The sequence below is a fragment of the Meleagris gallopavo genome, chromosome 1, assembly GCF_000146605.3.
Source record: "Meleagris gallopavo isolate NT-WF06-2002-E0010 breed Aviagen turkey brand Nicholas breeding stock chromosome 1, Turkey_5.1, whole genome shotgun sequence".
In the NCBI taxonomy this organism is placed as follows: domain Eukaryota; kingdom Metazoa; phylum Chordata; class Aves; order Galliformes; family Phasianidae; genus Meleagris; species Meleagris gallopavo.
The window spans coordinates 9,742,024-9,769,919 of NC_015011.2; the positions used below are offsets into that span (position 1 = coordinate 9,742,024).

General features: G+C 38.1%; 1 protein-coding gene across 1 annotated transcript; it reads left to right on the forward strand.

Moving 5' to 3' along the window:
- Nucleotides 1–1,109: 1,109 nt before the first annotated feature.
- On the forward strand, nt 1,110–27,896 carry LOC100549707 (GRAM domain-containing protein 4). Its single transcript, XM_019620082.1, has 17 exons — nt 1,110–1,249; nt 9,390–9,451; nt 10,519–10,651; nt 11,114–11,139; nt 12,971–13,062; nt 14,500–14,591; nt 15,579–15,627; nt 16,458–16,529; nt 18,089–18,132; nt 18,232–18,341; nt 19,455–19,609; nt 21,870–21,905; nt 23,265–23,412; nt 23,851–23,944; nt 25,012–25,096; nt 26,768–26,836; nt 27,585–27,896. The coding sequence occupies exons 4-17, from the start codon at nt 11,127–11,129 to the stop codon at nt 27,684–27,686; spliced, it is 1,161 nt and encodes a 386-aa protein (XP_019475627.2). The 5' UTR covers nt 1,110–1,249; nt 9,390–9,451; nt 10,519–10,651; nt 11,114–11,126; the 3' UTR covers nt 27,687–27,896.

Consider the following 27,896-nt stretch of genomic DNA (forward strand, 5'->3'; position numbering starts at 1 on the left):
GGCACATACTGATTGAAGTGACAAGGTTCAGATATGAAAACTGTCAGATTGACCACAAATTTACAAGGCTATATAAAAAGAAACAGGAGAGGTTGCTATAGGGTAGAACATAATCTGTGACTCGTGTAAAACTGTAAAGCTTGAACCCCTGTGTCTATGGTGATAGTAGAATTAGTAAGTATTTCTGTTCTGCTTTGCTGTAAGCTTGAAATACACCTGCTGTTCTACTTACTGCCAAGACTGAGCTAAAAAACTCAGCAGCCCATAGAACAAAAAATAGAGTAATTTTGACATTTAAAAAAAGGAAAGAACAAAAGAGATTCCCAGTCTCCTTCTTGTCATGTCTCTTGAGTGCCTATCTTGGCAAAGCGATTGGTGACAGCAAGTCTGTTGTAGCTTTAGACTAAAATAAGATCATGGCAATGATACTGTCAGTGACAAAAAGCAAAGCTAATTAGCCACAAAAAAGTCTTATGCATAGTTGATAGTTCATGAAAGAGAATATGTATATTTGTGTATATATGGGTGTGTTTATACATACATAATTTTTTAATCAGGCACACTGTAACCTTGGAAAAAAATAGAAACCTGAAGTCAATTCCTCATCCCATAATCTGTTCTCAAAACTATGATGTACTCAAGTCTGTAAAAATATTGTCGTGTCAGTTCTTGACAGAGAATTACATAGCATTGGAGAACTTTATGAGTGTGTGTTTGTTTTTTCCTACTCTTATACATGGGAGGAAAAGGAGGAACTGATTTTTTTATTTTTTTTTTTACATTTTATGTGCAACAAATAGCCTTTCCTGCTGATTATTTCTTGGGGGAATAAAGGATATGTCAAGCCGTATTTAGCTAAAGGTAGCTTGTTCCGAAGGATGTATCTGTAAAGGAGAACTTTGAAGTCATTTTTCTACTTGCTTTAACAGTTTGAATGGAATGTTTTGTACATGGTATACCTGTGCATTTTTTGTGAGGTTATTCCAGATCTCAATTATTTGTTTTTTATGGTGAACATATTTGCTGTAGCCCAAATGGAAACAACAAGAAAACAAATCTTATTTGCCATATTTAGGGTTTATTGTTCTTCAGGATAACTAAATCTTTTTCTTCTGTCCTACTTAACAGAGGAGGAACTCAGGAAGCTGAGAGAAGAAACGAATGCTGAAACATTAAGGCAAGAACTAGAAAAGGAACGACAGAGGAGGCTAGAACTAGAACAAAAAGTTAATGAAGTACTTAAAGCAAGGTAAGAGAAATGTCTTCACTGTATAGCTGAAAGCCACTTGAGGTCTCAGACTCTCTGAATGAGGAGTTTTGGTGAAAACATCAATTACCAGCCTAGACTCACTTAAATGAGTAATTCACAGAGAGAGGAGCTGTGTTTTCCTGTAAAAGTACATCAGGAAGCTGAGTGATGAAACAAAGACTGAAACATTAAGGGAAGGGCTTTAAAGAGGAATGGAAGGGAAAGTGAAAACTAGAACATGAAGTCAGTGAAGTACTTAAAGAAGGGTAAGAGAAATGTCTTTGCTGTATAGCTGAAAGCCACTTGAGGTCTCAAACTCACTGAATGAAAGTTTGGGTGAAAATATCCATTTCCAGTTTAGACTCTTAAAATAAACGAGTGGTTCACAGAGAGAGAAGCCGTGCTTTCCTATAAAAGTACATCTTGTACAGAGAAGTACTCCCATATTACTTGACCATACGTACTGTCATAGCAACAGAGACATTCTGGAAGTTGTCTGGTTCTTCCTATCACCATCTCTGGGGTCTGACCTACGTGGAACTATCAGCATGCACTGTGTGATGCTGAATGCCGTAGCCTGTGCCATGCTGATGGATATATGTTGCCTCTTCAAACACTGTCATCTCCTGACTGCCCAGTTAGTGCTGCTCCTCTTCTGGTGAGTGCAAGGACATCCCAGCATCACACCACAGTCCTTAGTGTGTGGGAGTAGCTGAAATTTGAGCCTTCCTTGCCACTGCAGTGACGAGTATGTCCCTCCCCATACTCCTAAATTTGTACAGCTTTGAAGACATTTCTCCTGATGCTACTAAGCATCACATTTGATCATGTCTCTTCTTAGTCTGCCTTTCTGTATGGAGACTTTAGATCTTAAACTATAACAGATATTTGGTGACCTTGTTGGTCTAACCCGCTTGCCTGCATTATCTTTCTCAGCATAGCTAAGGTTGCTTGGCTGAGTACTTGGAGCTGTGGTTCAACATCAACTACTGTCATCACTAAATAGTGCAAGCTGAGTTGGTAATTGTGCAGAGTAAACGCTGCCAGCTGTTTACAGGTTACAAGCAAGAACAAACTGGCAAAACTTTTTGCTCTGGGTATGAGATTTCCAATGCTATACAGACTTCACCTGCTACTTTCTGCAGTACTTATCCTGAGCATAAAAATGCTTTTATGGTTAGGCCAGCTGCCCTTATGCCCAGTATTCTGTTGAAGGGGGGTGGGAGATGTTTATGGAGAACATGTGAGCTTAGTTGCTTTCAGTGGTCTACCTCCGTCTATAGTATCCAGACCCTATTTGCAGGCCTGCTATCAATGAATTTATTTATTCCATATAAGTAAATATATATTTAAAATGCCAGTGCTGTCTACTACTGGAAGCTATGGAAGTAGTTCAGAAGTTCACTATTAACTACAAAGAAGCAATTGTGGGGCTTTGTTTCTTTAACACATTTCCTAGTGCCTCTACTTACAGAGTTGAGCTATTCACAGAAGTGAATAACTGTTGAGCATTCAGCTTAAGTATTACTCTTGGTCACTTACTCTTCTTTTCTGCAGACTGTAGAGTTCCAGCTTTTCCTGTGTTTCCCTTTCATTGCTTCAGTTACTATTCTTTATTTCTTCTGTCTTAAGATGAAAAGTCTGTGTTCACACTGTAGGTTCATCAAGGCTTTTATATAGCAGATGAAATAGGCATTCCTTCTTACTCTCAAAACCTAGTATAGTATTAGATTTTTTTATTTTGGCTGATGCTTTGTCAAAATCCATGCAGGATTGGTGCATGTGCAGTTCTGACCCAAGCTGTATGCTTAGAAGGGGCTCCGTGAGGTCCTTGCAAAAGAGCCTTGTTCCCAAGCCACTCCTATGGTCATGCACTGGGAATGTGACCTGCATGGTTCTGTTTTGGGGGATTTTTTCTGAGATTTTATGGTTGCTCTCAGAGCTGCAAAGTAAGAGATCGTTTTTCACCTCCTGTGGTGGTTGGCTTTGCTGCATGCACATGTAACTTCCATTTAGTATCTGAAAGACTGAAGATTCATTGTTTGAGTGAACTGCTGGGGACAGTGGAAGAGGGACAAACTTGGAGCTGTCCGCATGCTGAGAATATCTGTTTGCTCCATAACAGCATTATAAAGTGTGAATGTTAGTAGGTAAAACTGATGCTTCAGGGCATCTTTTTGACTGATGTGCTACCTGCTGTGGTTCAACCAGGCAGCACCACACAGTCATTTGCTCACTCCCCTGCTTCCTAGTGGGATAAGGGAGAGAATAATAAAAAAAACACCACAAAGTAGAACTTGTGGGTTGAGATAAAACTATTTACTGAGATAGAGAAAAGGAAAATAATTATCACTATGTATGTAAAAATGTGTATAGCAAGTGATGCACAAGCAATTGCTTATCATCCCCCAACCGGTGCCCTACTAGACTCCCTAGACCTACTAGACTAGACTAGAGAGAGATGAACTCCCACCACCTCCAGAACTCCTTCCACTTGATGTCATATGGTATGGAATATCCTTTTGGCCAGTGTAAGTCAGCTATCCTAATTCTGTTCCCTTCCAGCTCTTTGGGCCCTTTGCTGCAAACAGCCTTGGCCCTGTACAGCACTGCTTAGCAGGCAACTGTAAGCAATGGTGTGTTATCAATATTGTTTTTCTTCTAGAACCAGAACATAGCATTATACCAGACACTTTGAAGAAAACAATTCCATCCCAGCTGAAACTAAGCTGAAACTACTTTGAAGGTGTTTGAGATAGCAAATGCCATGTGCTTGTAGCTGTGAGTACAGTACTGGTTGTACCATCAACTCTGGCCCTTCGGTTTTCTTCTGAGAGGGGAACACCTGGGTTCATGCCCATCACAAAAGGGGGAGAATTATTCCATTCTTACTTTGAGTTCTGAAGAAGAACAAGGACTTCCTCTGTAGGAGGTGCCCACCATCCTGTGTGTGGACTTGCTCTTTTCAGGAAGCAATGGGGGTGTCCCAAGGTCTGATATTGGCCAAATATGGGTCTGACTGTGACTTGCAAGTATGAGCGTTTTATAGAGAAAAGAGCTTGATCTTTGTTTATCAAACTTTTGGGCTTTCTTTCCTCTCTCTCTGTGTTTTCTCTCCGACTGTCAACATCTGTTGTGTTGGGCTGTGGATAATAATAATCAGAGAAAATCTCTAACAAGTGTGCCACTACTAAACTAATGTGGCATGACCTCTCCACCTCAGTGCTGTATTCCCATTTAGATATCTTAAGGATTACACTAGCCCTTTGAACTTGGCTTGCACTTGAGGTTTAGTTCAGCCTATTACCCATTTTATCCAAGTCTTTTTCTGACTCATGTTGCTAACTTTTCAATCTTTTTGGGACAGACATTTATACAACAGCAAAAAAAATATATTGAAACTGCTTTCCAGTTTACACTCAGAAGAAAAATTGGTTTACCTAGGCTTTTTGTTATACCGTGCTCATTGTGTGAAATTCTTTTCCACTGATTTTATCTGTTTGCACTTTACTATAGGCATTTTAAAATACCTCTGTTATCACTGCAGGCAGAGTGTTGACACAATCAAGCATACAGTAGGCTAAATATATATCTGCTAGCAACTTAATTTTATTAAGTGAATTTGCCTTGGAAAGTCACTACTTGTACTTACATCAACAAAAACATATTTGCCCAAGTCTCAGTTATGTTTCCATGTCATCTTCAAGTAGATATGCTTATAAAAATGTTTGCATGTATCCTCTTTGCTTGCAGAAGTGAACTACTAATGAAAAACAAATCAAGCTGTATTGTAAGGAGAAAGAATTATTTTAGCTATTCCAGTATTCAGAATTATATGTGAAGCAGATCAATACATGCAGCTGTATAAATGCATGCAAACTGTTCAACAAGGAGAGAACAATGAGTTAATGACGTATTTTTTTTCGTGTAGAGCATGGGCTTATTTCATCCAATTGTTTGTAGGGAGGAGTGGAAGAAGGGGATGTTTAGTTGGATTTGTTTGTTGCAGTGTTCATTGTATGTCTGAGCATTCAGAAAGAGGCTCTCGGCTGAAGTTTTCCATAGACGCTTTGAGACAGCCCAGCATTTGGTGCAACAGCTGAAGCCAGTAACATTTTACTAGTGGAACAATGCATAAATAATCTGGAATAGTCTTGTGTGAGTAATGCTTGTTTAGTGTAAATTGTAGGCTGTTGCTGCCTTGTTTTACAATTTGTTTCCAGCTCTGTCACACAATAAAAAATACGAAGTACTGTAACAACACTTACCAGCAAGCTGTGTCTTATATGAACCTTTTAGTAGTAACATTGTGAGCTATTTTTAAGAAGAAAGAATAGACAGTGGTTTGACATAAGCCACCATTTCTTCTGGACTGTGCATTTTTGTTGACTAACTGGCCCCTTGCTGAATGGCATCATCTTCCACGCACGCACTGTTTGGAGCATAGTTGGCTTTGTCCCTTGAGAAGATGCTTTGCATGACGATAATGAAGATAGCTGTGAAGGCTGAAGACTTTCTTTCTCCACTGGAAAGGTGCCTGTCAGGCTAGGACTACACACAGCAAGAAACTGACACGCAGGTCAGAAGTTCGGCAGTGGTACTGCACTGGGATTGCTAACAAATCCAGCTTGCAGAACTGTCCTCATTATTTTTAACTTATCAGCCTGTCACCAAATCTACTTCTGAAGTACCTCCTGTGTTGGCTTTTTTGTTTGTTTGGTTTTTTTCCCCTCTGGTCACAGACATTTAGATGAGATCTTGCACAACTTTGAGTTGATAACAGTTGTTCTGAGAGCTTTTATTTTGTTCCTGAGAGTACAAACTATACTAGCCATGTAAAATGTGGGAATATCTGTGTGGGAAGGACAAAGCGTCCTAAAGTATTTGGTGTATTTTAATGGGAGGGAAATGGAAAATGTGAAAGTATTTTAACTCAAGTATGTAACAGCCCCTCTGGTTGAGATGCCATGTATATCTGACTGATTTGTCTTTAAGCTGAGCTGCGAAAATACCTCATTTCTGAATAATATTTATGTTTCTGTTATTGGAAGGTGCTTTCTGTGGAAGTGTGTATGTGTCTGTGCTTCTTTGAGATCCAACAGAGACATAACTGGCTTCACAAAAGCTGTCAAAGGAATGATGATGGGTTTGTGAGCTCAGTATTAGAGCTGGTCTGTAGGAAGAGTACTTTGCACATGGCTGAGAGCAGCCCTGTAGCTGTTGTAAGGCTGCGTGTAATAGGTCATGTAGTTTTTTGGAAAGATTCTTTTGATTCACATTCAGTTCAACTCACAGCTGTAGTCAAGGTTAAAGACGCATAGAACCAAAATATATAGATATGATAAACGACCAGCAGTTCAGCATCAAGGTTCCCTAAACATTTGGGTCATATGGCTACGAAAATAACAGTTTGGCACCATTCTGTGTGTTTCTGTGGGGCAGAGTTGAGTGGAAGCGTCACTGATGTGTGCTTGTCATTTTTAAACATTGCACATGTACTCATCATGAACAGCTCTAACATCCATGCTTTCCTGCCAAGTGTATATAAAAGAAATCCCACACTTCTGCTCATCTTTTCTTAGCTGTAGCTTGCTATTTCCTGTTTTAATCAGCCTTTGCTTCTAAGCGGGTTCAATCTGTAGTTGTATAAACATGCCCTTCCCTCGGGAGGATGGCCCATTAGCCTTACCGACCACAGCTTTTTTTCTGGGTGGAAAGCATGCTCACAGAGGCATTAATGCAGCTTGTTTTCTTCAGTACAGGCTGCAGTTAGGAAACCTGCATCAAAACACAACCTTCTGTGTTGTTTCAGAGACGGTTCATATTTTCCTGCCTTCTAATTGGTCTCTGGCATGAGAAGAGGTTCAGAAACGGTAGGAAAGATGATTCCTGCCCATCAGGGGTCTTGCTGTAGTGAGTTGGGCTTCCCAATGGGTGTACAAGCCTAAAGAATGAATTTTGAGCTTCCTGAAGCAAATCTGTCTGAGGTGGCTAATTATAACCTGATTCACAGGTGCAGTAATGAGTTGTCATTAACCTGGTGATTCATAAAGGTCATGTTCTTCATGGGGAAAGAGTGAGAGGCAGATGGCAAGTAAGACAGTGCCAAAAAATGAACAAATGGAAAAACCAGCGGGAATGGCCAGAGCCAGACTCTGTGTGCTACTGAGGAAGGCAGTAAGCCTGGTATTCCAGACTGTTGCTGGATGAGATCTTTCTTGATTTTTTTCCAAGTAACACAGAGAGTAATGACGCTGAGCTGCTTCTGAAAATAGATCTCAGTATGTCAAAGGAAGACCCAGCCTGAAGGCTCTGATGGTTGGTGGTGGGATCCCGTCTCCATTCTGTCACAGGAGCTGTTCAGGTGTGACATCCCCCCAGGATGCTGCTCAAGCAATGGGAACCTGCCTGTGAATGACTGTGGCCTTCCTACCAAAATGAGTTTTCAGTGAAACGTGGTGGCAGTGACAGATGGTGACTAAAAATGTCCCACCTGTATGGTGTAACTGTATAACTGTGTTGGGAGAAAGGCTATATAAATGATCTGTGCAAATTTGATCACATTAATTGCTTGTTGACTTTAGAGAGAGAGAGTTGGAAGCATGTGTGGGAAGGAGCAAGGAGAAGGAATGTCTGGGTGGAGAACCTCAAGGTTGTACAGAACTGGGGAAAAATTGCAGAGAAACACAAGTGAAAGTTTAGTTAGGGGAAAAAAAACTGCTGGGATTTAGGTGACTTCTGAGAAAATTTGAAGAGTTGCTGCCAATATAGAAACAATGTGGAAAAGTCCTGCAAGGGGTGAAAACAAGTGGTTTTCAAAGATGAAACCATTGAGTTCACCTTGACTGACATCCAGTTACTTTACAAATCAATAAACTATTTCTAAATGTTCCTTTTAGAAATACACAGGAATGTAGGAAATCCATTATGTATGGGGAGTGCTTGTAATTAGTCCTGTCATTTTTCCATCTTAATGAGTCAGAATGCACAAATTCGCAGAAGCTTTTGCCATGTGCAGACAATATAGTGAGATTTTACCTAATGTACTTCTGGAAGAAAGGCAAGATGCCTATAAACCCATCTATAGTCTGTTACCTGCCTAGTGCATTGTGATCTCCATTTGCTGACCTGCATCCATCCCACTGATTCCCTTCCTGAGGAGTGAGAGATGGAGCGAACATTTGAAAGCACTTACCTCTTCTCCTTAAATAAGTGTCAGTGAAAGTACACAGCTAACATATTACTGCTTTGAGTAATAACTTTTTTGATAATACAATTCTGTGTCACGAAAAGCTTGCTGCAGCTGTTCTGTTGCAAAGCTGCTTCTTCATTAGAGAAATCTTTCTGTAGCATGTCTGCATGGATGGCTAAAGACTGATGGACTGATGCTGGGAGTGTTCTCAAGACACTTTAGCACTTGGAGGCTACAGATACTGCAAATGTAATGTGAAGCCTTGTATGTGTGCCGAGCGGCCAAATGGTTCTTGTTTTCCAAAATGCTTGGTTTTAATGAATGAGAGCTTTATTCTTGATCTGTCTTGAAAGATGAGACCAGTGATGCCTGATTCTTGTTGTGTAGTTTTAGAACATCATCATCTCTGTTTTTCACACTGGTACTTGAATTTTGCATTTATTTTTTTTTTAATATAGTTTCATCTTAGCTTGGCATCTCTGCACTGAGAGCTAACAATGTATCATTTGAAGTAATTCTTGGTATCTGCTCTTCTCACTGTGAAGATGAGTGGTATTGACTATACTAACAGCAGCAGAATTCAAGGGTCATGTAATAAACTGGTATTGTTTGAGTACTGTGGTTATCAGCTTGCAGTATGGAATCCCTTTTCATTTATTGCTGTGGGAAGAGTCAGGGCTCTGAAGAGTTTTCTGGCAGCATTGCAATAAACAAAAAATGCAAAGATAGAAGTAATATAACCAAATTGATACTAAAGTATTTTGTTAAAAGATCAGATTGAGCTGTTGCTGACAGGAAATGGCTAAACTACACTTATCCATTACATAGTGATTTTCCCTGGATCCTGAATGCAGCATACAGTGATAATTTTAATCCTGCAGTAGGACACACATTTTGTTTTCTCTTTAATTAACTTGCAAGATTTTACGTTTCTGTTTTTCTTTGTAGAGCTGAAGAGGTATCTGCAGCTCAGCAATCTACAAAGCCCCAGACACAGGCCAATGGAGCAGGTAATCTTGGTCAGATCTGTGCTAGCAGTTTGATGCGGTTCATTTTCTTTCCACTCCTTTCCTTTGAAGCTCTTCCAGAAAATAAGATGTTATGGGAAAACTTGCTTGGTCATGAATCAGACTTTTGAAGAAGCCAAGTAGAAAGAGCATCTGAGCAGATTCTTACATCTGTGTATGATTCTGCTTTTAGTTTTTGTAGATGATTTTATATGCTTGAATAAGGATATATTTTTTTTTAATTAGACAACCTTCAGGAATGTAATGAAATCTGTTGTCTGACTTTTTGCATGTCTAACTGTTCGACCTGGAGAAGGCTCCAGGGAAACCTGATAGCAGCCTTTCAATATCTAAAGGGGAGCTGTGACCCATCTCCTCTTTCTTACACTGTTTTATTGACCTTTAATTCCAAAGAATATTCTGTTGCTGCTAGAAAGTGATTTTCTGATGTAGAGACTACACAGAAGATGTGTGTTCTGCTCTCATTTGCAGTGCCTTATCCTGCTGTGTATTTCCGCTGAAACCTGCATAAAGAAAGCATGCAGTACTTTGTTGCTTTTCTGAAGTTTTCACCTCCTTTTCCTGTCAAATTAGCATAGCTGTAAGGTGATCATCCTGCTCTCTGCTCAGGAGTGTTTTGCTTTACACTTCCTTTTCTTTGGGTGACCCATCAGCGCAATAGGAGTGCTAAGATTTGGGTCAGACTTTTGTTAACAGAAACACAGCAAAAAGTTTGTTAGTGTTTGCTAAAAATTCTCATTTGTTAAGAGTGTTTAAGTAATTTCTGTTCTTGTATAGTAAGATGTTCCCATGTGCTGTACTTACAGCAAAACTTGTGCTGGATGCAGGAATCACCTTTAGTCATCTTTACAGGCATGGTATAGTCTCTGTTTCTGTGAAATTGCAGAACTAAATCACATAGTGAATTTCCAGGAGAAATGTTACTGAAGGATAGAAATGCTGTTACAAAGAATACTACCCTACCAAAAACAGCATATGGGAACACATGAAGTTTTACACAAAGATGTTTCCTAGGAATATCCTGATACGGAGTGCTTCTTTTTCTGTAGATAAACGTAGTCACACTGTATGTTCAAGACTCCAGAAGTGGTTTTGTGACAAATTTGGGGAGTATGTTGAGGACTTCAGATTTCAACCGGAGGAGAACACGGTGGAAACAGAGGAGCCACTTAGTGCTAGAAGGTAAATCTCCAACATGATTGAAAGAAATTGTTGGTTTTTTACAAGTTGCTTCTCTTCAAAGACAAAAACCCAGCACCTTTTAGATGATACGAGCAAGTGTTTGTATCAGGAGTAATTAAACTGAAGGCTATCTCAAATGGTTTGTAGTAACTTGGATGAAACACAAAACTCTGTTTGCAACCTGAGGTAGAAGAATTGTTTAGCAGGCTCTGTCTTGCACCTCTCAAAATGTGGGCAAAGGCTTAGTTAGGCTGCAGAGCTTTTACATTTCAATTTTTGATTCGATGCAAGATAGCCTATATTACTAGAAGCACGTCTCATAAGAGGCAAGAACAAAGCTAAATGCACAAACATTTAATTTGTAACTGTGAGCAGTTTTCCAGAGACCAGGAGAGCACGACTGCATTTTAATGTAATTCACTTGTTGTCTTTTTAACAAGTTTCTTTATTGATTTTTTTCAGGTTGACTGAAAATATGAGAAGATTAAGTAAGTATTAAAAGTACTTCAATTTCTGCAAGTAGTTCTTAGGGACTTTATTGAGAGGACTCCTGCATACAACATATGAAGTTTAGAAATACTTCTGCCAGTTCAGAAGCAGGAATGGTTCTGAAATCCTGCATTAGTGCTTGGAGTGCAAAATAACTTAAATGAACAGTGGTAGGAGCTTGCCTTAAGTCTAGAATTGCACAGAGTATCTCAGTGGTAAAAATGTAGTGCTAATTAAAATGTGAAAACACATAACAAGTGAGAACAGGTTATTTCTACAGTGGCAAGATGCTTATTCCTGAGCTGCCCACATACTTTTTCCCGAGCTCCTTGTAGTTTGCTTGCTGGGCTTTTAGCTTATGCTTTCAGAGGAGGATAGGTCAGCCAATGAGTGAGTCTTGATTTTTTTTTTCTCTTAGTGAGGTAATAATTTATTTTGGAAGGTGAAGGATGGGTGATGGCAGGTTAAACTAAGTAGTTAAGCCCTCTAGATGTTCTGTACAACCAAGAATCGCTACAGCTTGAAAAAAAAGGCTGTTTTATGCCCCAAATCTTTATAATATTGTCAGTGGGAGGCACATAAGGGTCTTTAATCTCGGTATAATTGTGATTTTATTATCCTTAGAATCAATACCAGTACTTTGGGAACATACCTGTGATCCGTTCTCTGTAGTGAATGTGCTTTGCCTTTTGAGTAGTTTAAAAAAAAGAGTACTGAGCTTAAGCTTTGAATGCTGGAAGCAGTGCTCAAGTCAGTGCCTTGTCTGAAGCCTTGAGTCTGCCCTTCCACTTGTTTCATCCACTGCTTTGTTTATGTCACTGACGCTCAAGGAAATCTGGCTGTTTAATCACTTCCCATAGGGAACGCATCAAGGCTAGCTGAATTTCAAGACAAACAAACTAGGACAGCAAGTTGCAGGCTCTCTTGAGGATAGCTTTTCAAAGCTGTGAGCTGTGCTGCAAACAAGGGTGGGTACCTCTGGGCTCCCCTTTGGAAGAATATTTCTCTTATCAGTAGGCAAAAGCAGTATTTTTCAATAGAAAAAGCAAAGGTCCTCTTGCAACAGCCCCTTCCTGTTTTGCTGCGTTGCTCAGCTAAATGGTAAGAAAGCATATAGGAATAGAAAGAGTGAAGGACAAGTATATTTTAGGGAGCTGAAAAAGAGCTGCTTTTGCTGCCGCTGCCTGGCTGAGTGTGTCTGCAGATGAGAGCAGTGCCCTTCCCTGTATAGATTTGTCACTCAGCAAGAGCAGAGGTCTGCAGAGCTGAGAGACAGGCAGCCAGGTCCTGTGCCTTAGAAAGAGTAAGCAGCCAAGCCCTGCTACCAGTTTGACTGCAGCAGAAGTGCAGCCAAGAGATATGTAGCCTGGTTTGAGGTCAGCTTTTTTGAAGTAACAGTGAATTGCTTGTTGGTGGCTTGGAGTCCAGTCAGGCTAGTTTAGCTTGTTTTACAGTACAGTGGGCTGACCTATGCTGAGTTCTTTGGAGCAGTATAAACAGAGCTCAGGACAGATTGCTGTAGCCATCCAATTTACCCTTCTAAAAATAATGCAAATCTTGATTTATTTATTTGATGCGCACTTAAGAGTTTAGATATAATTTTTATCTTGAATAACAATTCAGTTTTTGAAAATGTATTACTTAGCTGATTGTTGTTACATTGATGGATCTCTACATTTTTATTTTCTTTAATTTTGATAAGGCTTTTTTATATTTAAATGTCTTGAATGTACTTATTAACTTTCTGATTTTGTTGTTTGATGTTTACAAGTGACTTAACCCCACTGTCAGGTAATTCTAATAATTGTGTTCTTTCTTTGCTTTGTTTAGAGAGAGGTGCCAAACCCGTTACTAATTTTGTGAAGAACCTTTCTGCCTTATCAGACTGGTATTCTATCTACACATCTGCTATTGCCTTTATTGTAAGTTATCCTATTTCTCCAGAAGTTGTAAGAACTTATTTTAAAATGTATTACTTATGGAAATTCATTGAAACTGCCTTATATTCAGAGGGATTATGTTGAAGTCAAGTCAAATAGTAGGATTACAGTTAACAAAAGGTACGGTGTAGTTGCCATTTAAATTATATTTCAGAGCCATTTCAGTTGTAGATTCCAAATTCGTTTTATAATTGTTAAAATAACTTGAAACAATATGGACATTGTTCTCATATTCTTTGCTTCTCGTCTCCCTGGTCAGTGAATTGATGGTTACTGCAGCCTCTGCAAAATCCCCCTTTTCTGAAGCTGAAAGGCTGATAGAGGCTACACTTGATAGGAAGATATCTTTTACCATCAGTGCTCTTTTCTATTGATTAGAATCACACTTAATGATGAGAGACAAAGCGCCTTTATTTTAGTTTCATTTAATGTGCCAACATGAGATCTATGAACTAAATTTAAGTGTTCCCATGAGCTAAATTTAAGTGTTCCCACAGGGCAGTGTAAGAAAGTTTGCATGCTGCTGTGACATAACTATTTGGTGGAGTTTTGATTTGTTCTTGTTTTTTCTATGTGTTAATGAAATGATCTAAATTCCTTTGGTTGTGCTGTAGACACAATATTTAGAATGTCAGAGGAAATTATTAACAGTAGTTACTAATTCTGACTATATCAGAATGAATCTCTTTGGTGAAAATGCTACACACTTTTCCATTAAATGATCCATCTCTGTAAGTTATAGAGCCTTACTGAATGATACTTTGCACTGCACAGTTGAAAGAATATTGAGGAGGAGACTTTCTCACCACTGTGAAGTTTGGGATTTAATTGATCTGAAATAAAACAGTGAGTTGTCCTGATGCCCTGTGAGGATATAACTGTCCTAGCTCCTCCTCTTTTACTTCTTTCACTGACCTAACCTGGTCCAGCTTGTCCCTGAAGACATTCAAGTCCAGGCTGGACAAGTTTGTAGGCAACCTGATCTAGCTGTGATGTCCCTGTTCAGTGAAGAGAGTTGAACTAAATGACTTCTAAAGGTCCCTTCCAACTCTACAGATTCTATGATTATAAAATATTAGACCATATCATGTTTATGTAGTAGATTCAGACTTGAAAGTTTAGGGTTTTTTTGTTGTTTTTTTTCCCACATCCTCACATAATTGCAACCTTGGAAATAGTCGATCTTGGGCAGCTGAGAACTGTTTAAGTTATCTCTGGAGATTTGGTTCAGTCTTATAGTTTCAGCTTTACATTCATTTATGCATTGCTGTTGTCAATCCTGGAGTGGCTAAAATTCATTAATATTCATGATCTGAGTTGTATTCTCCTGAACCCGACAGTACCGTGGGAAAATGTGAATGACTCACTGTACCTGAGTTTGTAATCCATGTCTTTTTTCTTTTCCTTCACAATCTGCAGATTTACATGAATGCTGTATGGCATGGCTGGGCCATTCCTATGTTCTTATTTTTAGCAATTTTGAGGTTGTCCCTAAATTACCTCATAGCCAGGTATGTATGTACTTAAATACTAGATTGTTTTCTTGTAACACTTTGCTTGAATGGGGTTTTTTTATTCTTGTATTGAGCTGTAAACTGTTATTTTTTCTAACATTGTGAATTAAGTTAACAAGCTAAAATTCAAACTCTAGTATCTTTGATTTCATTGCTTAATTCTATAATCTTTGAATGCACTTAGGAATTATCTTTATTTGACACAGCTTGGGTCGTCATAACAGCATGTTCTCAGGCAAACCTCTTAATACTTAAAAAATCTAAAATAAAAATACCCTGCAGTATTCAGAGTAGTTGGAGAATATCACCTTACATATTGAAGCCTGCAGCTTCCTAGAGAGAATTTTCACCTAGACCTAAATTGCAATTTATTCTTTTTCTTTGGCTCTTATATCCAGAGTCATCCATTTGTATACTTGGTCTCTATTAAAAATTAAGACTTCTTAAAAAATCCTTTTTTCTTCTTTCTGTGCTGAGAAGATCTTTTAAAATGCTATTATAAGCTTATGATGTTTTTCCCCTTAAAATTGAGGTGGAGATCTTTCGGTGTATGTATTACAAAATCATTTTCTAATTTCTTGCTTAGTACTTGCAGTCTGATGCTCCATTCTTTGAAAATTAACAAGACCAAATAAGCTCCTGAATATGTTTATGCAATTTATTCACACACAAAAAAATCCTCATTATTTGTTCTGTGCATGCAGTTCACTTTTATCATAAAATCCACAAGCAGTATACCTGATTCTATGCAGTATCTACTTAGCTAATATTGTTAAAAATATATATATACATATGCATTTAAAGCTGTTTGTGGTTAGCTACTTCTACTTTTGTCGTGTTGTAGGCTCCTTACTGGTTTTTGAAGGTTTTTTTAAAGCCATTTTACTTATTGCAGAAAACTGCTTTTCAGCCTCTTAGAACCAATCCATGTTGGCAGATGGTAAAGAAATACTTGCTCTCTTTAACTATTTCCATAAATTCTAGGGGTTGGAGAATACAGTGGAGTATTGTGCCTGAAGTTTCTGAACCTGTGGTAAGTCTTTGATCAGTTTGGTCTATGTGACTATGTTAAAAGCTGCACTTTCACAGTCTTTCTATGAGTGTAAGTAGTTGAGACAGGAAAGAGGAATAAGGTGTGAATAAAGATGTAACAACTTCTTTCTCTTGCCACTTAGAAACTAATAGCGCTCTTAGATTTGAGTGCTTCATAAAATGTTCTGAAGTTGATTGAAATTTCTGGAGTAAACTTTTATGTAATAACTTGGGCCAAGGTAGATCCTGTGGGAGCTGAAAAGAAGCCTTGTGTTCTGTTTTGTTTGTAATGAATTATGAACCTACTTTAAGCAGTAAGTTGGACTCGGTGACCTCTTAAGGTCCCTTCTAACGTGAATTGCCATCTAACTTTACATGCTTTTTTTTGTTTGGAGTTCTTTGAATTTCAAAATGTGCACTGAGACTTAAAAATACTGTTAAAAGATCAATAATCTAGTGAAAAAAGTTGTAAAACTTCTAAAAATGACATTTCTGTGCTAGACAAGAAATAGGTCACTCTAGGTCTGTGGCATAGACTGAAAGCCATTGTAACTGCATTTCTTCAAAGACATACTGTCTTTTGTCTACAGTCTCGTATGACTCATATTTGCATATACCATGGAGGAAAAGCACTCATAACTGATAACCATCAGTGAAAAATATATTCAGTAGATCTAAAACAAGGGAGGAACTTGGTACATTTAGAGATTGTTTAAAGTAAGACTATTGTTTTCAAGAATGTGGAGGAGTCACATTGTTGTGAGTAGTTTTGTAAAATGTCACTTTCATCTGAGCCAAAAATTAATTGGTTCTCTCTCTTTCTTGCTCAAGGAACCTCCAAAAGAGGATCTGACAGTGTCTGAAAAGTTTCAGCTTGTTCTAGATGTGGCTCAGAAGGCGCAGGTACTGTGCTACTCTCACCTCTTTTGCTTCTTCCCTAAAACAAGGAGGTTCTGAAGTGGTCAGAGCACCTACATAGCATGTTACAGAGGGTGTGAAAACCAGTGCTTAAACAATACTTTTCTCATATTCTTTACTTACAAGCAATAGAATTATCAGTAAGATGCCTGGAGCTTCTGAAATGGCAAAATGCTGGTTGGCGTTCTCCAAGTCATGGTTCAGAAAAAAGTCCAAAGGGGAAGAGAAATTGTTTCTGACTGTTTTTTTCCCTACTGTATGCAGTGAAGTTTCTGAAAATGTAGACCAGGCAGTGAATCTTAGAAAAGTACTGGAACATAGGTCCATGCCACAAATCTGCTGGTCACAAAATTAGTTTGAGACTTTATCCCTTCAAGTTTTAAGGTGAAGTTTGCTGCATGTTTAGCTGTGTTAGTTAACAGTTTGTACTATGTCACCAAAATAGTCTGGTTTTTAGACACCACCACCTTAACCTGAAATCTATTTGTGTGGCAAAAGATGAGGGGAGACTTTCTCTCAGCTAAGTCATTTTGGTTAGCTACACTGGTAGTTCATTGAGTCAACCATATAGTTGAACTGCAGCTTTGCACCCTGTCTAATGATGTGCAGCCACTCAAAGTAGCTTACCTTTCTATTGCCAGCTATGTAGTCCTATACCCTTCCTTCTGCTGGTTGTGGTTCATACCTGACCCCTTGTTCATGGTGTCCGTGTAAGTGAATCTGATAAAAAATGAAACCCCGTTCTCGAAGTGGAGGCACGTGACTGAGAGCAGGGAAGGAGCTCACTGTGGCAGTGAGCCATTGTTAGCCTTAGGTAGGAGTGTGCCAAGTCATCAGTGTAGTCTTCACTGATTGTCCCATTGGTAGCAGTAGTATCAATTTGTTGCTTCTTTCTTTTTCATGGCAGTAAATAATCACGTTTCTCTTATGTTTATATGAATGCTTCTCAAAGTTTGTTTGGAAGATGAAATTTACAGGTGTTGTGACAGCAAGAATCAGTTAGAGCAGGTAGCTGAGTAACACCATTAATCCAGAGAAATGGTCTATTTGAATCTGTAAGAATTACATGGAATCCTCAAGGGTATACCATAAAAATCCCATGAAAAAAAGCGAATAGCCCAACATTTGACAATCTCAGTAAGCACTTCCTAAAATTTCAGTGCTCGAATGATTCAACCAACTTTCCATTTTGTTACCAATTGACAGAAGCTCTTAGCTTTCAAATTCTGGCAATTTAAATTTTTTGCAGTGATATAAACACTTTCCAGTCATAACAGTGAGTTTGAAAAACTTTTTTCCTTCGCTTCTAATAACTAACTTTGAATTGCAGAACAAGTTGTTAAATTAGACATCATTGAATGTTGCTGTTCAGTGCTGTTTTTATTCAGTTGTAAAGTCTGTACATGGCTAAAAAATGATTTTTTAAAAAATCACTTTCAGGGATTGCTTATTCTGTAAGATAACTTTGTTGGTTTCTAATACGTGGACAAAAACCCACCAAAATAACACAAGAATTGGATTTAATTCTCTTGCTTCTTATGCAGAATCTTTTTGGGAAGATGGCAGACATACTGGAAAAAATTAAAAAGTAAGTTATATAAGTTAATCCTTTTTTTTTACCCTTTAAATAAAGACAACATCTGGAAAGCTTGGTAATACAGTTTTGATTTTATTTGTTTGTTTTCAGCTTGTTCATGTGGGTCCAACCAGAAATAACACAGAAGCTCTACATCGTTCTATGGGCAGCTTTTATTGCATCCTGCTTTTTGCCCTACAGGATTATTGGACTTGCAATGGGTAAACACATTAAATAATTGACCTATTAAAGTCTAGACTTAATGCTTTAAAATTTAGCATGATCTTCAGAGAGGGAATTTTGGAGTGTAAAAAAGAATACCCTACATTAATAAATAATGCAGTGTTTTAAAGTGTCTTCATTGAGCTTGGCATTGTTTGTTGCATGCATTTCTGAAAGCCATATCTGAATACATAATATAACAGACAAAGACTGGAGAATACATTTAGTCCTTGAAGTGGGGAAGTTTATGATGAGCTTTTAGCAGAGATCTTCAGACTGTCAGCTCCAAGGCTTACAAGAAATCCTATATTTTGAGTTTTTTGCTCATACTTCCTTGTACATGAAACCTACACAGAAGGCTTGACCTGCGAAAACAGGTACGAATAGAAAATGAAAAGATATGAGTGTGAACTAAGATTTTTGGTTTTATGGTCTTTTTCTTGAGGTAATGAGATGATCAAATGAGTATTAGCTTCAGTGGAACTGAACTTCAAACCTTTAAACCCTGTTAACCTAAACATATATATGGATTTGCTTGATAAAGCTATTGAATTATAAATGTGAGGTATTATTTTATTACTCTGACTCTCAGGAGATCTGAATTTCATTCACTGAAGTCTTAAGAGAGTATTTCAAGCACTTTTTAATCTGTCAGAATGCAGGAGAGTACCTTCTGTGAGATAAGACATGCTATACTGGAAGATAGAGTTGAATGCAGTACATGAGAGCCCTCTGTTGCCGTATCAATTCTTGCAAGTAACTGTAGAGCTTAGTGCTCTGATACGTTTTCTAATCTGGAAGTATATTATGTTTTCAAGATGTTTTTGGTAATAAACTTCGTACGTTTTAATTATTTCAGTGCTCTTCTACATAGTAAGAAACTTTGTGTTTGTAAGAATGTGGGAAAGGGAGAGATGTGTGGGTGAGAAAGGGGAAAAAGGTTTTCCTGCCTTTGTAAGAAGACTCCAAGTAGAACCAAGAACTGGTTTAGCACTGTGAATGAAGATACTTAAATAATTTGGTTTCCTTCATGAACTTGTTAAAACATGGTTAAAACTGTGATATTCTCAGTGCCTTTACAAATGCATATCATAGTGATTTATTTTTTTCAGGACTCTATGCTGGAATCAAGTTTTTCCTTATTGATTTCATCTTCAAACGATGCCCCAGACTGAGAGCTAAGTATGATACTCCTTATATCATCTGGACAAGTCTCCCAACAGATCCTCAACTCAAAGAAAGATCTAATGCTACAGTGTCGAGACGAGTAAGGATAATAAATCATTTTGTATCTCTGTCCCCAACATCTTAAAATCAGATTCCTTTCTCCCTTCCACTTTTCCCCAGTGGCTAGAGCACAATTAAAGGGAAGATTAATTTAAACTTAACAATCATTATTAGTTCAATTTTTATAATTATTTTGAAGATTCTTAGTGTTTTCATATTGACTTTGTTTCTTGTAAGAAATTAATTCAGTATCAAAGTGTGTGTGTATGTATATGCACACAAAAATAATGGGAATCATGTGAACCTAAATACACAAAAAAATGCCATCCATATTTATTTCTATTACTATTTCTGTAACATACATTCTGTGTGATTTTTTTTTTATAGTCAAAATTCAGTCTTGTGTTGCCTTTCTCTGTTCTCAGATACTTTTTAGTGGAGATTCAGCTGCTTGTGTGAAGAACAGGAAGAAAAGAGTAAATACAGAACTTGCTAATGGGATAAATATTAACGAAATCAGAAGTTTACAGACATAGATATTATGTCTAAAAGTTATTTATATTAGACAACCTTTTAGCATAGTGATGACAAATGATTTTTCATCATGTTGCTACTCTTCGCAGTAAATTTTTCTTTTGTTAAAGTCTAGTCTAACCCCATTTTAGTGTTGGCTTAATGCCTCTTACTACAGAAATTGCATCAAGGGGTTTCTGAGTATTTTCATAAAGTCCCTGGCTAAAATGTGAAACACTTAGCAGTAATTCAGGCTGGGCATGCAGCTGGGGAGCAAAAGGGGTAAACTGTAACCTGTGGTTAACCTGTCAGGAAGAAGTCTGGGGCCTGGGGGAAGTTGAATAGAAGGTGGCAAAATGATAAGTGCAACATAAGTTGAGTTCTTCGGAAGAAAGTGGAAGAGAGAGAAAATCTGACTGAAATTGAATCTTCTGTTTGTATCTTCTGTCGGATGAGAGAAATGAACAAGAGGTTAGACAGAACTGTAGAGTCTGTCATCTGTAGCTGCTATTTCTGTTGCTTCCAAAGACGGACTAAAAACTTCTTGTATCCCTAGAGCTTACAGGTTATCATTCACTTGCTCTGAAGATTGTGTAATCTACCTTAGGGATAGAAAGGCTCTAAGCTGCTGAATCTGAATCCATAAACTTAAAGAATAACTGTCCTTTCTGCTTCTCCTTTATGGCTTAAGTTTTGACAAGTTGACCAGGGTTTTGAGACTCACTTCATACAGTTGGCTTTTCATCTTGGAAATTAATTGCAGGACTGCATTATTTTCCTCAAAATCAAAAGCATTAACTTGATCTCAATAATTTCATTAATTTTAGACAAACTTTCTCACTCCTTGGGAGATTAGTAGGAAAATTGTAGAATAAAAATAGTTGTGGTTTTTCTTTTTTTTCCATACAAAAGAGAAAGCACAAAAGCATGTATTACAGTATATGTGCATTTGCTGTGGCTTTTTATCCTTAAGTGGTGTACAAGACACAGTAAACATAGACACCATGCAGTATTCATTAACTGTACCACCCTGACCCAATGTCCTCAGAGAATAGTCTTGATAACAGTATCTGATGGGTACAGGTTGTATGTCAAAAGCTGATGACAGATCAAGTGGAACGAACAAGGAATACTGTTTGCCTGCTTCCAGATTGTTGATGGCAATTCTAGCCAGGCAGGATTCCACCAGCATTACAAATGTAACACCTTCCAGTTATATTTAAGCTTATCAAAATTGGGTGTGATGTTCTTCTTTTAGTAAAGGACCCTTCATTGTCTCATTGCCTCGTAGCCTGAGAGGTTATACTTAAATGAGCTGCTTACTTTAAGGGTAGTGGAAACATGTGCCTTTTTTAGGGAGGATGCAAGGAAAGGGCAGAACTTCTCACATCTCCAGCCTCAGAGTGGAATATGGCATTGAAGCTTGGCCCCTTTTTTTTTCTCCATGTAATGGTTAGGTAGGAAGCTGTGCAGCACAGAGCAGGGATAATCTTTATTTCGGAGCAGAAGTCATTAGGTCTCTTTTCCTGACCTTTTGTATGTCTCGGACCATGGAGCTTCACCTGGTTACGCACGTATAGAGCCAAATAACTTGTCAAAGAGAGCCTTCCAGAATCTCATCTGGTCTTTACTGACAAACAAAGAATTGGAGAAGCTATTATTTTCCTTGGTTGCAGGGGCTTTATCATTGCTAAGGGCACAGCAGAAAGGCAGTAACTGAAGCAATAGTACAATTATTGTCAACCATTTGCTTTCAATCTCAACTTTCTTTATTCTTTTCCCCTGAGGCATCGTTGTATTACGGTTACCCTAAAAGCTGGATGGTAAATACACTCTGTTGTGCATAACTGTTTTGTCAAGTCTGATTTTATAGTCGGTGATTGCAATGCACACTTTTCATTTGCTTTTGTTAAGCTAAATCCTGTGAAGTGTTGAGTGCTGCCAACTGAAACTCAGAAAGCAGCTGAGGCTAGTCAGCTTCCCATGGCATTGGGCTGCTGCAGAGAAGGGCTTAGTCCCAGGCTTGCACGCTGTCACTTTGCCAGTTGTTTAACTGCATGTCTACAGTAGGACTAAGAATGGAGCTGTTACTGCTTTTGTGACAAAAGCCAGCCTTTAGAATTGTGTGGTACGCTAGCAAGATGAACAAAGCAAACGGAGGCAAGCTTTTGGAAAATAGCTGCCTGCTGTCCTTCCAGAAGCAAGGCTGTTTTATTAGGGCTGCAGTGGTTCAGAAGCCCTGCTGAAAAGAAGATTTTACTGAAGTAATTCAACTTTAAGAACACCGTGCTACTTCCCACCCACCCCTCCCCCTTCTCAAGGATACTGACTACCATTCTAGTTTTATTTCACATGTCAGTGCTCAAAATTCAGTGCAACTTCAAAGGAAAGCAAAGATCAATGACTCTAACACAACCTGAATAAATTGAACTGGTGTGCTCTAACCACTGCTAACTCTCATTTTTAATTGCATTCATCGTGTGTAGTCTTTTGGTATGTGAGCAAGATCTTGCAGCTTCACTCAGTTCATGTTTTATTCTATCTATTATGCTGTTATATAGACTTCACTTTTTTCTTTTGCCACTGTCACATTTGTGTTGTTTGTTTCTTTTCCTGCTAGCTGTCAGGGCATGAAAAGGTACGGATCGTAGCGTGGAAAACTCCCCTTCATTTTCAGCATTTGTATTCCTAATGAGCTTTTGCAGTTTTGTGTGGCTTTTTCTTTGTTTGCTTTTTTTTTCTTTATAATCTTAGTTTGTGCAAAAATGTTTTGGCCTGTCTCTTGAAGACAAACTAAATAGTGATATTGCGTTAACTTATTACTAGTCCCAGAAGCACAGTTAATTTGGAACTGTGTGCAGTGGCCTAGCTGTATCTAATCAGATATAGCCTTTTACTATAAAGAAATGATATTTTAAGACAGGAATATCTAGCACCATGTACTTTCACCTCTGTAGAGGCTGCCCTTCAAAGTGTAGCACTTTGCAAGGCTGACTTTGGGTAGAACCTCACAGCGTTGTGATATAGAAGTAGTATGGTGCAGCAGCAACAACTTCATTGAAGTAGTTAATGAAAATTGTTGTCCTGCCTTTCCTTAAGGAAGAATAGCTAGCCAGGCTTTAGAGAGCGCAGTTCTAAAATGTTGCTGTTCAAATTTTGGAATATGTTACTTTTTTTTTCAGCTTCAAACAGCAGCGTCCAGAAGTTACGTGGGCTCAAATGCCCCAGCTGGAATAAACAAAGATGAAGACACGAGTCGCTTCCATACCACCAAGAGGGGGAATTTCCATGAAGTTTTTAACCTGTCAGAAAATGAGCGTCCTTTGGCAGGTATTGCAACATCAAGGGAATACATTCTGAAAAGCCAGAGATAGCTTAAAGCTGAATTCTCCCTCTGTGTAATGTACAAATAGAAGTTTTTGATTTAAAATACTTGCTTTAAATTAGAATGAATAGTGGTGGTCTCTTTCATTCTTTGTCTTTACAATTGTTTGCAAGAATCAACAGCACGTCATGTCTTTTGTTGTAGTGCAAATGTTAAAGTAAATAATTGTGTTTGTGGGTTGGTCTTTTGTTCTTAACTTTAAAAAAAACAAAACAGTGTTAAAACAGTTGTTATGATGCCTAGAAACACCTTCTCTAGGTTTTGCTATGCAAGCACTTCTTGTTTTCAGTATCTAAAGTTGAATTTTCTGTTCTGCCCTTTTATAAGGGAATTGCTGTTTCTCTTTCCTGAAGTAAGATTTCTTCCTGTGATTTTTTGTTTAGTGTGTGAAAATGGCTGGCGTTGTTGCTTGATCAATAGAGATAGGAAGATGCCTACAGACTACATCAGAAATGGAATTCTTTACGTCACGGAAAAGTGAGTCATTAAAATCGACGTGTTTCTTAGGAGGAAAATGCAGCAGACATTAAAAAACAGAATCTGAAAGTGATCCTTTGACAATATTTTGAAACAACACTCTTCTTATAACTGAATATGAAGTGCCTTTTCATGGTGCTTTAAAACCTCAAAGCATGATAGGAGAGCGAGATCAAAATCTGGGGTGTAGTAAAGCTTAACAAGCATGGTTTTGTCTTGGGAAGGCTTGTATGGGAATGGAGAACAGCTCTATAGCCAGTTGTTAGTAGCTGCAATCCGTGATAAGGATAACATACACTCTCTATGTGTGTATGTTAAAAAAAAAGAAAGAAACCTAAAAGCTAGTTGTATTTTGGGAGCTGTGATTAACGGTTATGTGACAATTATTCTTAAGTTTCATTTTTAAAGAATGTATAGCTTCCTTGAAGCAATGTGTAACCAAACCAACAAACCAAGGAAACTCAAGCCTTTTCAAAAGGTTTCAAAACTAGTAATTGATTTTTTTGTTGCTGTTTTTTTGTTCTTGTTTTTAGTCTTTACTTCCTTTTTCTTCCTCCCCTGTGCTGAAATGAGTGTCACTACCATTTGGCTCTTGCACTGAAATTCCTTTGGAGTGTAATGAATGGAAGTAAAGCTAATCCGTATGCAGTGTCACCCAGTGATGGAGAGTGTTTGGAATCTGTAGCGTTTAAAAATCTGGGCTTTTGTCTGCATCACAATAACATGAAATTAACACAGTAATTTTCCATTAATCCTATTTTAGGGGAGGGCAAAAGACTTACAAGCTTTTTGAGATATAATATTTCAACTGTTTAAGTCTTTGCTTGTTTCCTGTATTTTTAAAGTGCTTGTTGGGTTTCCCCATAAGTGCAGTAATATAAAAACAATGGTTTTTTGGTCTGTACTTGCTGTATGTTCCTGGCTTTCCAGAGTGTTAGCCAGTTGCTAGCATTTCATGGATGTTTGTTCTAAATCAGAAGTTGTAACTGAATTATTGAACTGCATTTTCTGCGGGCTTTGTTTTAGAAATCTGTATCAAAATGAGCATTTTCTTTTCTTGTCTTCAGTTACTTGTGCTTTGAAAGCTCCAAATCAGGCTCATCTAAAAGAAATAAAGTTATAAAGCTAACGGATATAACAGATATTCAGAAGGTATGTCTATTTTGTGCTGCACATAGAGAAAAAAAGTTGATTTTCTGTTCTGTTAGTTATGTCTTGATTTTCTGCTTATGGTGATTTGGGATTTTTGGGGAGGAGGGAAAGCATGACATTGATCATTTATATAACTGAGACAGTTCTTTGATCAAGAATATTTGTTCAGTCATTTAGAGTAACCACATGCAAACTCACTGGGAGCATAAATGTTTACAAAACTCTTACATTCCTGAATTATTTTTGAATTAAAATTATGTTGTTTCTAAACTCCTGTATTGACTGGATCTGCTTAGGCTTTAAGAAGATTTTTTTGTTAGCAAGAATTGTGTAACCTTAATTTAAATTTGAATGTTGATGTTAGAAGATACACCATCTTAAATGTAGATGCCTTGGAGGGAAGAGGGATTACTGACAGTGAAGAAGGATAAAGCATTAGAGTAGCATTACTGAATCAGACTGGAATTTTGTCTAGATGGAATCCATCACTAAAGGAGTGAAAAGTGGATGGTTAGAAGCCTGGCAAGTACAGTGTAATCTTCTGGTTGAGCCTGCTGTCACCAGTGGCTACATTTTGTGCCTAGCATCACGCTGTATGATGTTTAGTATCCCTTCTTGTCACCTCTTTTAAATTATCTTACTCTTAAATACAGGCACCCCTACTTTTTGCTATATCCTGTGGCCACGAGAGCCACAGATTATAACCCACAAAGAAAGAAGTCAGTCTGGTGTCTATTGTTTGGGTACCTCTAGATTTGCAAATGAATTCTTTCCATTTACATCACATGTCTATAAAGGAGATGACTTGAGCTCAGCTCAAACATTCTCATTGAAATTAATAATTTATACTGATGTATTTTAAACACCATACTTGAAGCAGCACTGGCTTGTTTAGTTGGTCTTTACTACCATGAAAGTCCTTTTGTATCAGTGTAGCTTCTTGATGAAGATGAGACAGAGATTGTGCAGCCAGCCATAAAAGCACAGTGGGCCTTGTTTTATTTGTGGGTGGGTGAAAACAGGACAGACTCAGGCTCCTTCTATATTTAGGATATTCTCTTGCTCAGCCAGCAGTATTTCTGCATAGCCTTGCAGACTTTCTTTAAAAAGCCCAACTGTACATATTTTGTAGATCTACTTAACTTTGAAAATTAGTTGTTTTGGTCTATTTCCTGCTCCTTTAAACTATCAATGAATATTATTAATTCTAGGGAAACCTTTAAACTCTATGCACTTGCACACCTCTCCTGCCTTATGCTTAAATTTATGCACATATATATATATATATGTAAACAATATACATGAGCACACATGCACACTGATGTACTCCAGAAGGATGCATGGCTGGTCAGTGACCACTGATGTCCCTTAGTGTGGAGCTGCTGACCAGACCCTGGCAGGGGAAGCTGAGGCAGCTCCCAGTAGCAGTGCTGGGCTGGGGACCATTGGGGTGGGCAGGTAACACAACATGGGGCAGGTGCTTGCTGCGTGAGCAGTGCTGGGCTGGTTTATTTCAGGGTCAGCAAGAAGTGTCTGGCCTGTGCTGATTTTAACACGGGCCTATTAGTTATGGCTGGAAGGGTCTACCTCTGATGAATTGCATAACCTCCTTACAGTTGTTCAGTATATATAAGATACCTGAGGTCTGTGCTTGCTCTTTCACTCTTTCAGTATAAAGTGCTCTCTGTTCTCCCGGGATCAGGGATGGGTATTGCTGTATCAACACCATCTACACAAAAAGTAAGTAGCTGGCTCTGTCTGTGTTATCTGTTCGACTTCATGCCCTTTTTGACTTCTTTCTGGCAAGCAGCAGCAAAAAGGGTTTGTTTTTTTTTTCTTTTTCCTCTTGCTAGTGTTTTGCTTCTTTCTCTAATTCACTTGTACATAATTCAGCATGTTTCTTTCAGAATTTTAATGAATTAAACATTCAGCCTGTTTTACTGCGTCTGACTACTTTGCTGTAACACTTCAGACAGATTTGCTTCATCCTTTCAGCTCCTTTCTTTCATTACCTCAATTGACTGTTCTCTCAGCATCCTTTGAGAGCATAAGGGGTGATAGGCAGTGCAGTAGTCAGAGAATAAAAGTTGATGGCTTGACAGTATCTTTGGGTGAGGAATGGTCTGCTGTATGGCACGTTTTGGGGTGGATTCAGTTTTCCTGTTCAAACCTTATTGTACTAAACAGTTAAGTATCATCAGGAAAACTTCATGCCCTTCATGAGTGAGTTAAAATGCCCTCGGTTGCCTGTTCTCTGTGCAGATGTGCTTTATGCTGTGGTTGTTTTATAAAGACAAGATGGAGATGGAAACACATTAGAAACTTGGGCATATATCCAAGGATTTAGTAGAGAAAAGGGTTCTTACTCTTTATTAATGTACTTTGAGTACAGTCCTGCTCCTAATTGATATTAGGAGAACTGTACCTAAAAGAAGAGTTTTCTTCTTCCAGACTGACGTGATCTTTTCTTTTTTTTCCTGTCATTTAGCCTTTGGTGTTTGGTGCTATGGTACACAGAGATGAAGCTTTTGAGACGATTTTCAACCAGTATGTGAAAATAACCTCTGCATCATCGAACAGTGAGAGCTAGTATCTTATCTTAGAAGACCTAAAGGAAACTTTCTTATTTTACAATTTGGTAGTGAAAAAAAATAATGAACATCCTCATCTATTTTGCAATAATTTTTCTTGTCTGGTGGTTTATATTCTATCTGTTACATAAATCAAGTGTATTTTATATATGCCTTCATGTTTGTTTTTAAGGTTTTTGTAAAAAAAAAAAAACATTAGTAAAAAAACC

Excerpts from the sequence above, each read along its gene's own strand:
- LOC100549707 (XM_019620082.1), top strand. Across the intron at positions 18,342-19,454 it reads GATTATTGGACTTGCAATGG|GACTCTATGCTGGAATCAAG; the intron begins GTAAACACATTA and ends TATTTTTTTCAG. Across the intron at positions 25,097-26,767 it reads ATATAACAGATATTCAGAAG|TATAAAGTGCTCTCTGTTCT; the intron begins GTATGTCTATTT and ends TCACTCTTTCAG.